This window comes from Trichoplusia ni, unplaced genomic scaffold, assembly GCF_003590095.1.
Source record: "Trichoplusia ni isolate ovarian cell line Hi5 unplaced genomic scaffold, tn1 tig00001897, whole genome shotgun sequence".
In the NCBI taxonomy this organism is placed as follows: domain Eukaryota; kingdom Metazoa; phylum Arthropoda; class Insecta; order Lepidoptera; family Noctuidae; genus Trichoplusia; species Trichoplusia ni.
Window position 1 is genome coordinate 15,165 of NW_020800164.1, and position 16,391 is coordinate 31,555.

The 16,391-nt window shown below is 38.6% G+C and overlaps 1 protein-coding gene across 2 annotated transcripts in view; it reads right to left on the minus strand.

The window, feature by feature from the left end:
- The window catches only part of LOC113507385 (uncharacterized protein KIAA0930 homolog), a 29,430-nt gene extending 15,151 nt beyond the window's left edge, over positions 1-14,279 (minus strand). The window contains exons 1-2 of one of the 2 annotated variants that reach the window (XM_026890243.1): positions 12,591-14,279; positions 12,403-12,501 (exon numbers count right to left, since the gene is read on the minus strand). In XM_026890243.1, the coding sequence (XP_026746044.1) occupies positions 12,403-12,474 (72 nt within the window). In that variant the 5' untranslated portion in view covers positions 12,475-12,501; positions 12,591-14,279. Of the gene's footprint in view, positions 1-12,402 lie in introns of both variants that reach the window. The other variant, XM_026890242.1, reaches the window with a different exon arrangement.
- Positions 14,280-16,391: the final 2,112 nt, after the last annotated feature.

Sequence of the window (16,391 nt, forward strand, 5' to 3'; positions counted from 1 at the left end):
ATGAAGTTCTCATTCTTGCAATATGTATAGGTGAACGACAAAGGGTTATAGAGCCAGATATCGTTGGGCAAATAGGTTTTAAGGTTTTAAGATTCGGTTTTTTCGTCTAGCTGCTACAACCTACATATTAAAGTACAATGGACTTAACTAGGGCTGTATTGTGCGCCCGTCTCGAATGTAACACGACACCTGCAGTGCGAGTGCACCGAGAGTGGAGCGCCCGAGCACGACCCGCCAAGGACTCGTGTAATCGTCTATTACTTCTATAGCAGAGGGAACTGAGGAGGGCTTGGTAAGCTGTTCAAATGTTTATCATGTCAGGAACATTACCTATAAAATTCGCCGCACAATGCTAGTCCACCACAAGTTATAAAATCAATACTGATTTATTTATGTAACGCTTGTATCAAGCTATTATTGGTAAGTAGTCGGTTGAACACAAGCTATAGTTGCAGTAGTACACTCAACCACTCTTCAGTGGTCACGGTGGTGGTAACGATGTCGTCGTAGGAAACCTACTTGTGGTAAAGGCATTTGCATTGATTCATTCATCGGTTCATGACAGTTTATAGCAGAAATAAAAAAGAGCATGTACCTAGGTATTGGGTATGAAGTTTGTGCTTCATCCATTCTTCTCCTCCTCCTTGATGCTATCCAAATTCCGTATTATAGTGTTGGTTACCATTATCAAACGTAACTTCAAACAGACTTCAAACAAAAGCAGACCAAACATAATATTTGGCAGCCAACTAGAACAAGTGCTAAATAGCGAAGATATCAATTGCACAAAGAAAGTGAGTCATGCTGCAACTAGCAATATCCGCGATACATAATCCACGCACTAATGATAACACCTGCGCACGCCGCGTACCTACCGTGCTGGGAGCACCAGCACTAGACGGCGACGAAATAATGGCGAGCTAAGTGCTCATTAATATGCTACTGGCGACGGCAATATAACGCCTGAGTAGACATTAACGAGGTCAACATGAGGGGTGTCGTGAGAAGCTCCTTGAGATGAAAGGCGCCTTCAGGCAGATTGATTGCATTATGCACAAAATGGTGTACGAATACGAGGGTGATCAATAACTAGCAGAGCGGTGCACCGCTGTATTTAATTACGGCTGGCTCGCTCGCTCTCTTCAGAGCATCGCGTTCGCAAACTGTTGCACACAGATTCACACCAGATCAATACAATACACGCCTACCGTTCACTGCATCAAGATTATTTTCAGTCGTTGCGTTATTCTGCAAGAAGATGATAAAAGATACGAGGGAAATATCAATACGCGTAACATCCCACATGACTAATGATACCTTATGTTCCCTGAATTAAGTATAAGGCCTGTTTTCGCTAGACAGAGAGTGATTATTGTATAAATATGAGCAAGGAAATTCGGCTAATGGTAATATGATATGAATGTGTGTTACTCCCGATAGAAAGTAAATCTCGCCAGTATCGGACACTGCAGACTGGCGCGGGTTGGCGCGGGCTGGCTGCGGGGAGCGCGCGTCCCACAGCGGCCAAGCTCTGGCGGCGGTGACGTCACGCTCATGACTCACCGCGTCATGTAAACACTGGCCTTATTATGATCAATATTGGTATCTTTACTCATTAGTGACAGAGTTTCCGTGAACTAATGAATCAACGGTTTACTTGATTTAAAACACACCGATCACGCGTTGATCAAAATAGACCTCACTCATTGAGTTTAAGCAAACAAACAACTACATTAATTAACTATGATCATTTTAAATTACCTTTTTTTTAATTGTTTTGTCGCTTGTCAGTAATGAAAATTTGCTTGTAATGTTATCGTTAATGAATCTTATTGTTTGAACGATAATTATTTTAAAACTGATTACAAGTTTTATCAGTGAATGTGAGTGAAAACATTATTAAGCGTCATAAGTTATGAGTAATATCTATATTTGTTTCATACATTTTCCATGGTCCTTGGAAATGAAATTCTAAAACCGTCAAAAAATACGAATTTTCTAAAAACCACGTACTCGTAGTAGGCTCTTACGCAGCGTAAGGCCTGAAATTATAATTTCTGTCTAACTAAATCTCTTTACAATCGTTAGTGCACAAGAGTGTAGCAGTACACGAGAGCTACGAGTATATGTCATAACAGATAAGTTCGTAATAGCATAAGTAAGAGCACTAGCCAAAAGCTGATATGCAGACAATGCTATTGGGCCACCTGGGGGCTTTCCAAACGATACGCTCCGGCGAGGGCCGTGCAGCGGAGCACAGACACACAGAAATATATTAACTCTGAAACTTAAGAATATATCGATATAACTGTTTATGAGGTAGCTACGACCTGGTGATGTCGGATACACAGAGTCGGGCAGATAGCCTAGCTTTGGTGATGGGATTGTGTTTTTACACTTGCACTTGAATATGGAACTCTTAAATAAATCTTGTATGAAACGCCTCATTACTTAGCGTTTTGGGAGAATTATGACGTTTTGGGTTCATGACTAGATTCAGATCAGAGACCAGCATCCGAAAAGAGCTACTGTTTAAGCAGGTAGACGCAGAATTTGAGTTTTTTTACAAGGGTTACTATATACCATAAAATATATTTTAAAGATTTCTAAGTAACCCAGGTTCAGGGTGATTCCATCAGGATGTACGAACAGGTGACATTTAGTTGCACCTACTGATATTATATGTACTAGTAAGTGTTGTGCGATGTGGGCGTCGCTTCGTGTGTTGCTGTATGTGGGGCAGTGTGGCGCGTCACTCTGTATCGGAGAGCCGGCCGTGCGTTCCCGCTGACCTATTAACTCTTCGATCAGCTGCCGACTGTCGCTAACGCTGGAAACTTTCCAGACACTCAACTCACGGGCTCTCGGAGCACGGCTCGCCCGCCATACACGAATCATTTGGCGTCTAGCACTCAGGACTGTGCAGTAATCAACGTTAGCAACGCAGCTCAGTTAGATAGCACTCTCATAAGTAACATTATACATAAGTATACGTGACTTGCTCAATTTAAAAAAAACAGTCATAAAACGAATACGGATTTGATGTGGCCTCTACCTCCGCATGCCGTATGATAACAAGTTCTAAATGATTATCATAATGAGTTGATCATTATTCATTACATACGTTATCGAACATACTTCGAACTAGCGCTAGATACCGTATGTATATACATAACGTGACCATTTATTCTGACTCAAAACGGGATAGTGGTTTATTTAGGTCAAATATCAAGTCGCCAATAATTGAAAATCCCGAGATAAGTGCGAGTCAGGCTCGTACACCCAGTAGTAGTTATAAAAAAATCACTGTCCTATTCAAATCGTTAGGTCTGGTCACCTTACACATTTAAAAAGGAGGCAAAAGCGAGCACTTTATAAAATGATGAAACCTAACTGTTTTATTTTAATTATAATTAAACCTAGAAAGACTAGCATGAGGATAAATATGAAGTTCCAGGCAATAACAAGTGCAAGCAGAGTGTTACAGCATGATGTGTGTCCACTAACTGCCACGATATTTAGTTAACAGCTATATTTTGACAAATAATGTTGCACAAACCTAATTAATGTAATCGCAACATATTCTACTTTAGGTTGTTTCTTATCTTTCAGTAGCTTTTGTATATCTTTAGTTGAAAAAAAAACTGATTGTTTTAAATTATATAGTTTTGTATCGTTAAGAAGGAAATGGATTGCCACGTTAGCAATAATTTTACATAAATCATTAACACAATATTTCCACATCATGTAGTCCTTCCACATTAATATAACGTATATGAGTGATAATCGCACTTTCAGTAGGTAATGGCGAAGAGTACAAACTACTGGAAAGAAAACTATACATAGATATGAGTAATAGTTAAATGTTGCTCTAGTCTCCACCCATTACTCCGGAAACGGAGCTGGAGTAGTTCCTTATGAAACCCGGCTCGTACTCAGCCAATTAATAAGAGTACCTGGTACAGCCAATTTGTTCACTCAATATAGTTGTTTAACCAATATTTATAATTTTAATTGAAGTGTATAGATTGGATGTGGCTTGTTAAAATTAAGTTGTTTAAGTAAATGTTTTAGATAATATATTCGTATGTATAAATAAAAATAAACATAGCTAAGCTAAAAAAAACTGAGGCAACTATAATATTATTAGAGATTAGTAGACTCAGTTGATATTTAAATGTCTTTAACATTACTCACACCCTCACAACTAATTAGAATCGCTCCACAGCTACTCTTTGCTTTGCAGAGTAAGAACCACATTCCTTCGCAGCAACACGTAATTCACGAACTCTCTAAAAATATAATGATTATGTTTTGCATAGTCTACCAACTGTCAGAACATGAACACGGCTATTTTGCAATTTTGAAGAGATAAATACCTGCAGTAGATACAAAACAGGTTCAATGTTTACAATTAACAAGTTGTATTAGAGGTCACTGAGTAAGGAACTAAAAATAGCCCACCGCCTCCGGTACTATTAGATACTCGTGTGTGGTTTACGATTCTAAAATGTTCGTTTAACCTTAATACTTGAAAATGAAAACATGCAGTAGAATTGTTGGCATCGGCAGTGCTGTGACAGTGCGTATCGGTCATCGTGCGACGAAAACAAACATAAAGAGGAGACAGTGCGCCGGCGCAAGGTCGCGGCCGGTCTCACGGCGTGCCCGCATACGCCCGCAAGCGCCCACGCGCGCTTCTATACCGGTCAACAAGCAAATTCGAAATTTTGTGAACTAGGAAACTTGACAACAACCGATTCGCCTTCACTAGTATATCATTCACGTATCAGCTAGAACTCCGGTCTAGCGAGCCTAGCATACTCTCCAGGCGTAAACAGTGCAAGTTAGGCTTCTGAGTGCTCGTCTGCCAGTACGTCGACCTTGCTATTAATGATATATTCCGGTTTCTCATAGAAATGCAATAAAGCAAGCATATTATGCAATATTCGAAACTTGGTGGTGTCGCTCCAGCGATTACATAATCACTGCATTCTTTTAATCAGTCAGTGTATCGTAATAAAATGGAATGCTGCGATGATTAAACTCTCAATCAAGATGTTATATATTTCGAAATAATAAGACAACGATATATCGAACATATTGTTGTTTTTAAATAATTATTTGGTTAAATATGGATGCTCAATCACGTCTTTTATGTACTTGTCTTACTTAGTATCCATAATGACACTAATTAACCTGTAATCAGTTGTAACAGCAAACCCGGCGTGATTTAACTTGTCCATCTCAAGTAGTTTCAATACCTATTTATCAGTCCGCGCGCTAACCACATAGTAAAATAGCGAGCTAATTTAATCGACGTGATTGTTTTTAAATAACTAGTTACGACATAAACAGGTTGTATATTGACCTTGGTGTATGAATGAAATAACATGACATGCCGCCACAGCAATATTGAAGAGGTAGAGGCGCCCCTTAGTATGTATTCATCGAGCTATGATCACCGTTGTCGCGTTAGAACTACTGAGAGTAGTGACGACAGATTCTCGATCATCATGAGAGACGGCGCAGATACGCATCGGCCATTTACCGAGTCTTTAGATGAATATAGCGCCAACTCTAATTTTATCAACAGACAGAACAAAGTCACAGACGACAATCGTCCAACCACTCGAGTACGTGAAGCTAAGTTTAGCGGAGCTGCAGTACTACATACTTGTGTTCTGCTCTGCCGTACTCAGCTATGCAACTATGTGGTGGTGGGCGCCAACACGAGTAGGGCTGGTTACTCACCACAAGTCTGTGTATATGTCGATTAGTTCTTATGAGGGCAGGTTGCGCTAATCAACCATAACTTGGCAGTACATGTTTCAGCAATTCTTCCTTTTAATGCTAGAATTCTACGCTTCATACATTTTTGGCAAAGTGTCAATTTCAGAATCTCGGTCATGGACCATTTTGAGTAGTGATTAGGCTGGGTTTTACACGTTTTTCCTAGCTAGATTTTTGTTTGTTCAAACCTCAGAAAAGCAAACAGCATAAAATAAATTGATTTTAAATTCCGAAAACGACGATTTTAAAATAAGATCGTTTATTGCAGGCAAAATCCAATACCCCCTTGTTTTTCAAACATTACATTAAACTTTCAATGAGAGGAGATGATTTTGTAAGATGTTTGACGACACTTATTATGACTTACGAGTTACAACACACATGCCGTCTATCACTTAAACCTTACATTAACTTTTAAAGGCAGAATAACCTTCTTAAATGATATAATACACTCTTATTAGGATGCTGTCAAATTTTAAAGCCGAAAGTTTTGATGGTATCGCCTGCAGTACAATTCTACGACCATTTGCCAACCAAGCATTTATCGTGATGTTAAAATGATGACCGAAATAATCCCTACAGAGTTATTTTTTCAAACGTTAGTTCAAATTACATAAAACATGATTCTCATGTCACAACTTTACCAGTAGCAGTTAATATATCTTTTTTTTTTTTTTTTTATTGAACTTTGAATTCGGTTAGATTAATTTTAATTCGCATTGATGATAAGTAGCGGCAGCTCACGCTATTGGATACGGTTGCTGCCGCTACTCTTAGTGTCGCTTTGTTGAGACATTTGTCTCATTTGTATTTTAAGACGCAAAGTAAATTTATAAAATATAATTACTATGATTTTGCAATATTTTAGGAGTTGCGGCAGCTCACGCGATTGGATACGTTTTGCTGCCGCAACCCATGATGTCACAGTTTAGAGACGTTTGTCTCTTTTGCACATGATAGGAAATATCTGAGAATTTGAAGAAGAAAAGAAGAGAAATGATTAAATCGATTGCTATGTATTTCGCTGTTTTTGGTTGGGTGCGGCAGCTCACGCGATTTGATACGTTTCGCTGCCGCATCCATTGCTATCACATAATTGAGAATTTAAACTGAATACGCAGGAAGGAAATTTTAAAAAGAAGAAGAAATTAAAAGCTGTTGTGTTTCGCAATAACTGAGGGGTTGCGACAGCGCACGCGATTGGATACGTTTGCTGCCGCTACCCATAAAGTCGCTTTATTGAGACTTTTGTCTCATTTAATGTGATTACGTATTTGGAGATATTGATTTATTATTTATTTAATTATATATGTTATTTTGCAATAATAGAAGGGTTGCGACAGCTCGCGCGATTGGATACGCTTGCTGCCGCAACCCATGAATTCGCGTTATTAAGACTTGTGTCTATTAAACAGGTGATTTCGAGAGTTTTTGTGATAAAATACTTGTATAAAATAAACATTTTGGTGCTGTAGGTAATTTTATCGCTGTATATATATATTATAGTAATTAAGTAGAAGACGTTATCAGTGTGACGCCGGTCCATAATCTGTTCGGTTGATTATTTTAGACTTCACTGATTTCACCCGAGGACAGGTATGAGAGGTGGCCACATGTCCGACGTCGTATGTGGTTTTAAATTTTATGTTGTGTTGGTCGCAATTATAACACTTGGGTGTGCTTTTCTTTTCACGGTGAGGGCAGCAGTTGGTGTCGTGCCCCTCCTCCGAGCAGTACGCGCAGGGTGCCTGTGTCGCAGTACACTTGGTCTTAATATGACCGAACTGCAGGCACTTCCTGCACTGGAGGAACGTGGAAAAGTCCTCTGCGTGCACCCGCTGGTGGTCCACACAGACGCGACCCAAGGTTATAATTTTGCGCCAAATGGCGGGTTTTGTAATAAGGACGGCATTATATAGCTTAGGGCTGCGGTTATTACGTTTGAAAGCGAGCCTCAAGTCGTCGCTATCGTCCACAAGGGCCGATAGCTCTTCGTTTTGGCCGCGGATGACGTCGATTAGTTCTTCGGACGGGGTGTCCAATGAGATTCCCTTTAAAATTATCATTGGCATTAGCAATTTCGCTGGTTCAGCGGTGATGTGTGTGGAGTTTTGTAGCTTTTTAAGAGTGTCATCGCGTTGTTGTTCTGTCTCAAATTCAACTCTCAGTTTGTTATTGGACACTGCCTGGATTCTGGACGGAGCATAAGACGTGGTGCGGAAATTGGCTGCGTTCTTGAATGACTTAACCACGTCCTCACGGGTCTTAACTGTGCTGTCACCCTGCGGGGCAACAACAAGTGCAGGTTTGTGCGACGGGGGTGCTTTAGCTGTTGGACGGGGGACTGGGACACTCGCTGCCTGCGCATAGGAACGGGGCAACGGTGCGGGTGTGAGTGGTGTCGCGATGGTGGCGAGGTGCTTGCTCAGTTCCTCGCGCACGCAGGTGGCAATTTCTTGTCGCATATTTTGGTCCGACGAGCCAATTTCCTGAGGGGCGGCGAAGGTGGGTATCTTCGCAGCCACGCATCGGATCTCGTTCGCAGCACAAGTTATTAGTCGCTTGTTTATCGCAGTAACATTCTTCCCCTCAGCGATGGCGGCAGCGATGCAAGCAGCGAGTTTATTTAGCGTGCTAATGCACGACTCGGTGCTTATTGCATCCGCCGCGGTCGCCGGGAGGGTCGAAACATCGCCGCTAGACGGCGCCATCGCAACGTCGACCACTATTCTACGCGATATAGGGCCCTGGGAGTGACTAAATACTATAAACTAAGAAGTAAAATGCAAGCGAAATTAAAAACTTTGAACGGCTATAACTGGAGTTGTGGTGCTCCTACGTGGCAATTATTATACCATATGGAATCACCACAACCCAGATATTCAGAATCAGCAATAAAATTTTTTTTGTATAAAAATGGCCCTTCCTTGTCCGTCTTCCCTATATAGAGGTCGAGACAAATGGGTGGGTTTGGGCGGGCGCGAAAATGAAAAATATCTCTTTATTTATACATACAATTATTTAAGCAGAAGTACGATATAAATGCCGAAACCGATAGAATCCAGTAGCACAACGTGTACCGGACACCAGCCCCGACAAGTTAGCAAATTTGGAATGCTAATAAGACTTACTAATTAACAAAAAACAATTAAAATAGTCAAATTTTCTTAAAAATACGCTAAAAATTACACTAAAAGGACTATAAAACTAAATAATTTCGCACCTAGACGGTATAGAACACGTCTAGGGGTTGGACGGAGCCAAGGTACGCAGGTTAGGATCGAAAACCGCAAAGGAATACAAGATTTTTTCACAAAGTGATTTCGTTTGTATGGCGGTTTCGTACCCTACAGGTAACCTCGGTTCGTATTAGAATTTATACAAAATGAAAAATATCTCTAAAACTATAGATGCTAGCCGAACGGGTGAGGTGTCGTTGGAAGCGGCTCGGCGAGACCTATCCAACGGTGTATAAATGTAATATGGTGTTAGTGTAAATTTTTTAAGTTTTGGTTAAAAAACTGTTTTCTGGGTGCAAAAATTTCAATTATTTAAGCAGAAGTACGATATAAATGCCGAAACCGATAGAATCCAGTAGCACAACGTGTACCGGACACCAGCCCCGACAAGTTAGCAAATTTGGAATGCTAATAAGACTTACTAATTAACAAAAAACAATTAAAATAGTCAAATTTTCTTAAAAATACGCTAAAAATTACACTAAAAGGACTATAAAACTAAATAATTTCGCACCTAGACGGTATAGAACACGTCTAGGGGTTGGACGGAGCCAAGGTACGCAGGTTAGGATCGAAAACCGCAAAGGAATACAAGATTTTTTCACAAAGTGATTTCGTTTGTATGGCGGTTTCGTACCCTACAGGTAACCTCGGTTCGTATTAGAATTTATACAAAATGAAAAATATCTCTAAAACTATAGATGCTAGCCGAACGGGTGAGGTGTCGTTGGAAGCGGCTCGGCGAGACCTATCCAACGGTGTATAAATGTAATATGGTGTTAGTGTAAATTTTTTAAGTTTTGGTTAAAAAACTGTTTTCTGGGTGCAAAAATTTCAATTATTTAAGCAGAAGTACGATATAAATGCCGAAACCGATAGAATCCAGTAGCACAACGTGTACCGGACACCAGCCCCGACAAGTTAGCAAATTTGGAATGCTAATAAGACTTACTAATTAACAAAAAACAATTAAAATAGTCAAATTTTCTTAAAAATACGCTAAAAATTACACTAAAAGGACTATAAAACTAAATAATTTCGCACCTAGACGGTATAGAACACGTCTAGGGGTTGGACGGAGCCAAGGTACGCAGGTTAGGATCGAAAACCGCAAAGGAATACAAGATTTTTTCACAAAGTGATTTCGTTTGTATGGCGGTTTCGTACCCTACAGGTAACCTCGGTTCGTATTAGAATTTATACAAAATGAAAAATATCTCTAAAACTATAGATGCTAGCCGAACGGGTGAGGTGTCGTTGGAAGCGGCTCGGCGAGACCTATCCAACGGTGTATAAATGTAATATGGTGTTAGTGTAAATTTTTTAAGTTTTGGTTAAAAAACTGTTTTCTGGGTGCAAAAATTTCAATTATTTAAGCAGAAGTACGATATAAATGCCGAAACCGATAGAATCCAGTAGCACAACGTGTACCGGACACCAGCCCCGACAAGTTAGCAAATTTGGAATGCTAATAAGACTTACTAATTAACAAAAAACAATTAAAATAGTCAAATTTTCTTAAAAATACGCTAAAAATTACACTAAAAGGACTATAAACTAAATAATTTCGCACCTAGACGGTATAGAACACGTCTAGGGGTTGGACGGAGCCAAGGTACGCAGGTTAGGATCGAAAACCGCAAAGGAATACAAGATTTTTTCACAAAGTGATTTCGTTTGTATGGCGGTTTCGTACCCTACAGGTAACCTCGGTTCGTATTAGAATTTATACAAAATGAAAAATATCTCTAAAACTATAGATGCTAGCCGAACGGGTGAGGTGTCGTTGGAAGCGGCTCGGCGAGACCTATCCAACGGTGTATAAATGTAATATGGTGTTAGTGTAAATTTTTTAAGTTTTGGTTAAAAAACTGTTTTCTGGGTGCAAAAATTTCAATTATTTAAGCAGAAGTACGATATAAATGCCGAAACCGATAGAATCCAGTAGCACAACGTGTACCGGACACCAGCCCCGACAAGTTAGCAAATTTGGAATGCTAATAAGACTTACTAATTAACAAAAAACAATTAAAATAGTCAAATTTTCTTAAAAATACGCTAAAAATTACACTAAAAGGACTATAAAACTAAATAATTTCGCACCTAGACGGTATAGAACACGTCTAGGGGTTGGACGGAGCCAAGGTACGCAGGTTAGGATCGAAAACCGCAAAGGAATACAAGATTTTTTCACAAAGTGATTTCGTTTGTATGGCGGTTTCGTACCCTACAGGTAACCTCGGTTCGTATTAGAATTTATACAAAATGAAAAATATCTCTAAAACTATAGATGCTAGCCGAACGGGTGAGGTGTCGTTGGAAGCGGCTCGGCGAGACCTATCCAACGGTGTATAAATGTAATATGGTGTTAGTGTAAATTTTTTAAGTTTTGGTTAAAAAACTGTTTTCTGGGTGCAAAAATTTCAATTATTTAAGCAGAAGTACGATATAAATGCCGAAACCGATAGAATCCAGTAGCACAACGTGTACCGGACACCAGCCCCGACAAGTTAGCAAATTTGGAATGCTAATAAGACTTACTAATTAACAAAAAACAATTAAAATAGTCAAATTTTCTTAAAAATACGCTAAAAATTACACTAAAAGGACTATAAAACTAAATAATTTCGCACCTAGACGGTATAGAACACGTCTAGGGGTTGGACGGAGCCAAGGTACGCAGGTTAGGATCGAAAACCGCAAAGGAATACAAGATTTTTTCACAAAGTGATTTCGTTTGTATGGCGGTTTCGTACCCTACAGGTAACCTCGGTTCGTATTAGAATTTATACAAAATGAAAAATATCTCTAAAACTATAGATGCTAGCCGAACGGGTGAGGTGTCGTTGGAAGCGGCTCGGCGAGACCTATCCAACGGTGTATAAATGTAATATGGTGTTAGTGTAAATTTTTTAAGTTTTGGTTAAAAAACTGTTTTCTGGGTGCAAAAATTTCAATTATTTAAGCAGAAGTACGATATAAATGCCGAAACCGATAGAATCCAGTAGCACAACGTGTACCGGACACCAGCCCCGACAAGTTAGCAAATTTGGAATGCTAATAAGACTTACTAATTAACAAAAAACAATTAAAATAGTCAAATTTTCTTAAAAATACGCTAAAAATTACACTAAAAGGACTATAAAACTAAATAATTTCGCACCTAGACGGTATAGAACACGTCTAGGGGTTGGACGGAGCCAAGGTACGCAGGTTAGGATCGAAAACCGCAAAGGAATACAAGATTTTTTCACAAAGTGATTTCCAGTTAATATATCTTAGGTTTGACTCAGGAATCTTAAGCGTTGCCGCAGTTCGGGCTTGTAAAGTAACTCTTATTATTATGTCTTAAACATCTGGGCTTACTGACCTCGTCGAAGTTGTCCACCATGAAGCAGATGTGGGGATAAGTCATCTCCTCGCCCTCCCCCTTCGTGTCCATCTTGCGGCGACTCGGCGACGCGTACACCTGCGCACGTTACAACAACATTTATCTATCATCACTCAAACTTGGAGTTATTAAAAGAGACCATTGATTGCACGATAACTTGAACTTACCACGATTCATCAGCTCGATACCTGTTGACCAGTCTTACCGGAAAGTGAACTACTTATAATATGTAGTACATGTATGAAGGTTTATAGCAGACCCACTTTAGTTTGAGCAGCAGCTTTATAACGATGTCATTATTACTGCAACCAATTACCCCTGACCACATGCCGATAACTATTTTACCTTTAAATTATTATTACTTAGTTCTGCATTATAATGTGATTAGAATAAATGAAGGACTAAAAAACTAATGATCTGGTAAAATGTAATAAATTGGTAATTCACATTAAGTATCTGTTTATAATGCATGTTTTTGTCCAGGCGGTTCCACAAATATTTGTGTATGGTTACCTATCATAAGGCCTATTAAGTCGTTTCCTAAATAGTAGGTTCATGCACTACCTCACATTGCCACAAAATTAAGTTTGAAGGCATGAATCAACGTTGCACGCATAGCTTCAATAATTGTGTGAAATACCTAGTTGTGGCTGGAAGTGCTATACAATCTCATTCCAATCATTATCGATACGTTACGTTCACTTACATGACGTATTTAATAGAACGCAAAGCTCGTATTGATAAAACATCCTGATATGAAAAATCCAATGCCAGATAATACAACGAAGTAGAAAAAAATACGATTTAATAGAATTGAGACAATTTCCTGCGATATAGAAGTTATCCTATAAGACCCGATGAATATTTTAAGTGTCAAATCAAATCTAAATATTCACATAAATTGCCACAAATACCACCAAGACTATGACAGCAATATGAGCACTGCCCTATTCTACAAAATTCAAGCATTCGTCCAAATGAAACGTGAGGACGACGTCGACATTTCAAAACGCAAACGATGTTATGATTATGAACAATGGTGAGAACTAAACGCGGCACTTATGAGTTATGACTCTCAACTTGGAGCATTATCTATTCATGAAGCTATCGTTGAATATTTTACATTACCAAAAATAGCAATAGTGTGTTTGTTACGTGTTGGATGTCAAGGACTCATGAGTACTGAGTAGTGACAAGGGGACCAGCATCGTCAGAGACGTACGGACGTGCCTGATGTCTGGATTCTGGACGGAGAGTTCTGTGTATCATAGCAACATAAGTTATGGCTACGAATATATTATATTGCGGCTAGATAATGTAGCTATTTGATTTTGAGTATATTACCCATCTAGGTCCTCCACCATGTAAATCCATGCGTTAACAAGTATGACATTGAACTGTAGCTTCATATTGGTCTTTGACAATAGGTAAGAAAACCCGCATCCAACATTGAATTAAATATCATATAAAAGTAAGTAATTGAGTTGTGTCCTTACTAATACGGCATGAACCAGACACCAGTCAGATATCAGATCATTTATGAACTAGATTCCAGCGCAGCAGCGGAGCCGGCGTACGTTGTACCGCCGTGATTATAACTGAAGTACCAAGGAGGCAGTGGTAATCATGAGGATGGTACAACGAGAGTACCTAGTATTGGAACCTGACAACAGGAAAAGTACCTATGTCTTTCATGGCTGTACCAGGGCAGTATCGCAAATCTGCTCATTATTGCCTCTCAAGCGGAACAAGTTCAATCTACTTGAAAGGAAATGTAAAGATAACCATTCACAATATTAGGCTATATATTTTATATTATAAACGCTATAGTTTGTATGTATGGATGTTTGTTCATCTTTCACGCAAAAACCACTGGATGGATTAAGACGAAACTTGGAACACAGATATCTAGTTAATAACCAGGATTAACACGTATGTGTTTATTAAATGACTAGCTGTTGCCCGCGACTTTGTCTGCGTGATTTTGAAGATTTGAAAAACTATGAAGTTTAATAATAACGATCATCTCAAAAATGTAATGCAATATTGAAAATGAAACACTTTTTTATATTTTAAGCTTGATTTTTATTTCTAAATTATAATGAATCTTGAGCGGCCCAAAGACTATCAAATGTTTGAATCAAACACATTTCATCGTTTACGATACTATCCTGGTGTCAAATATTTCAGAGCTGTTTTAATGAATTTTTCTTATTTAATCCCAAAAAGAGGGGTGTATAACTTTGACATATCTACCTGCCTGTCTGTCTGTGACATCATAGCTTCCGAACGAATTGAACTATTTTAATTTAAACGTGAATTATGTGTGAGTGTTCGTTTAGACATGTTAAAAATGGGGGGGGGGATGCAAGAAGGAAAAAATAACAGAAGTGCTAAGACTGAGTCATACACTCAGTCTTAGCACTTCTGCTAAAAATGTTTTACTTTCGAGGGTTTTCCATTTTCTAATTGGGTGGGTTATGATTTTCGAGCACGTCTGTTCTTGGGCCGGCCTACACCTGAAATTGCTAGACGGATTATGACAGTGATTATGAGGTATCATAAAATTATTGTACTGTAACCAAAGAGGTAAAAGAGAACCATATTACTGAGGCCCCGGTGTCCGTTTGTGTGTCTGTCATCTGGCTGTTTCTCAGGAACAGTGATAGCTAGACAGTTGTTATTTTCACACACGATGTTTTCTGACGATATAAAGAAGATGTCAAATTATTTTTGTGGACGGAGCTGGTGAAGTGAGAGTCGGGCTCGGTAACTGTGGATTTTACATAGTGTCATAAGATATAAGATTTTGCAAAATTGCGCCCAAATAAACGGTTTCCTGAAACACTCTATGTTTGATTGTCCTCTTAATATTAAAACTGATCATCCTCACAAACATTTGGAATATTTCTAAAATAAAAAAGTTAAAATCTTGCCCCCTGGTGTTTTGATCATGATTTGCCTTTAAATTGCTGATAAATAAATGGCGTGATAATAAAAAAAAATTCAGATACCCCTTTTTTCAAAATTGACAATGACAAAAATCTAAAGTATAGGATATGTGTAATTTGGGATGGTACAACAAAGCAAAAATATGAACATAAAAGTGACTTCATGTGCATGAGTCCTATTAACTGTACCAATTTACAAAGAAAAATTACGTATTTTATTCGTTAACCTACCTGACGATCATTGAAGTAAAATACCGTCATCCCTACTGCATAAATGGAACTTAAATAAAGACTACATGAGGTTGGTTATGAGGTTACGCTGTCGATACCGACAGCCAAAATGAATTTTCCAGACATTGTATGACGGATGTAAGTGCTGATAGCTACACGCTATTATCAGCCTTATTGGGGAAATTTCCAAAAATATGTTCCTAATCCTCGTCGGCTTAGGGATCTCAGAAACTCATTCAGTCTCGTTCCTTCCCCTGTTTTTACCAGGGTACGAAAGAAGAAAATTTTAAATAAGTAGAGAATACAATAAATTGTTAAAGGAATTTTTGGAAGGACTACGTGTGCGGTCTCTATAATGGTGGATGTAGACCGATCAAATCGTTAAAATATTGAAAAATCCCAGGTATCAGTAGACATTATTCTATCAATAGATACATAATGTCTATTCATTGATAGCTTTGGTCTTTTAGATCTTTCACATTGCATACCTATTATGCAGTTTTTATGCAAGTTTTCTGGGCTTTTTTATCCGAAATACTTTTGGCCTATGTAATGTTGCAAATTTAAGAAAACATTATTTCATTGTTTGAAAGGCTTTTTTTTGTTTCAAAGTTTATATTTTTGTTGCTAGTTGTTACAGATGAACCAAGGTAATTTAATAATAACGATCTTATTATCTGTTTCTTTATTTCTTCTAATTAACTGTTTCTGTTTCTTCATTAACTGTGTCGTTCAGTAATTTTTTGTATGCATAATTATAGATGAGATCAATGTGAACTACATGCA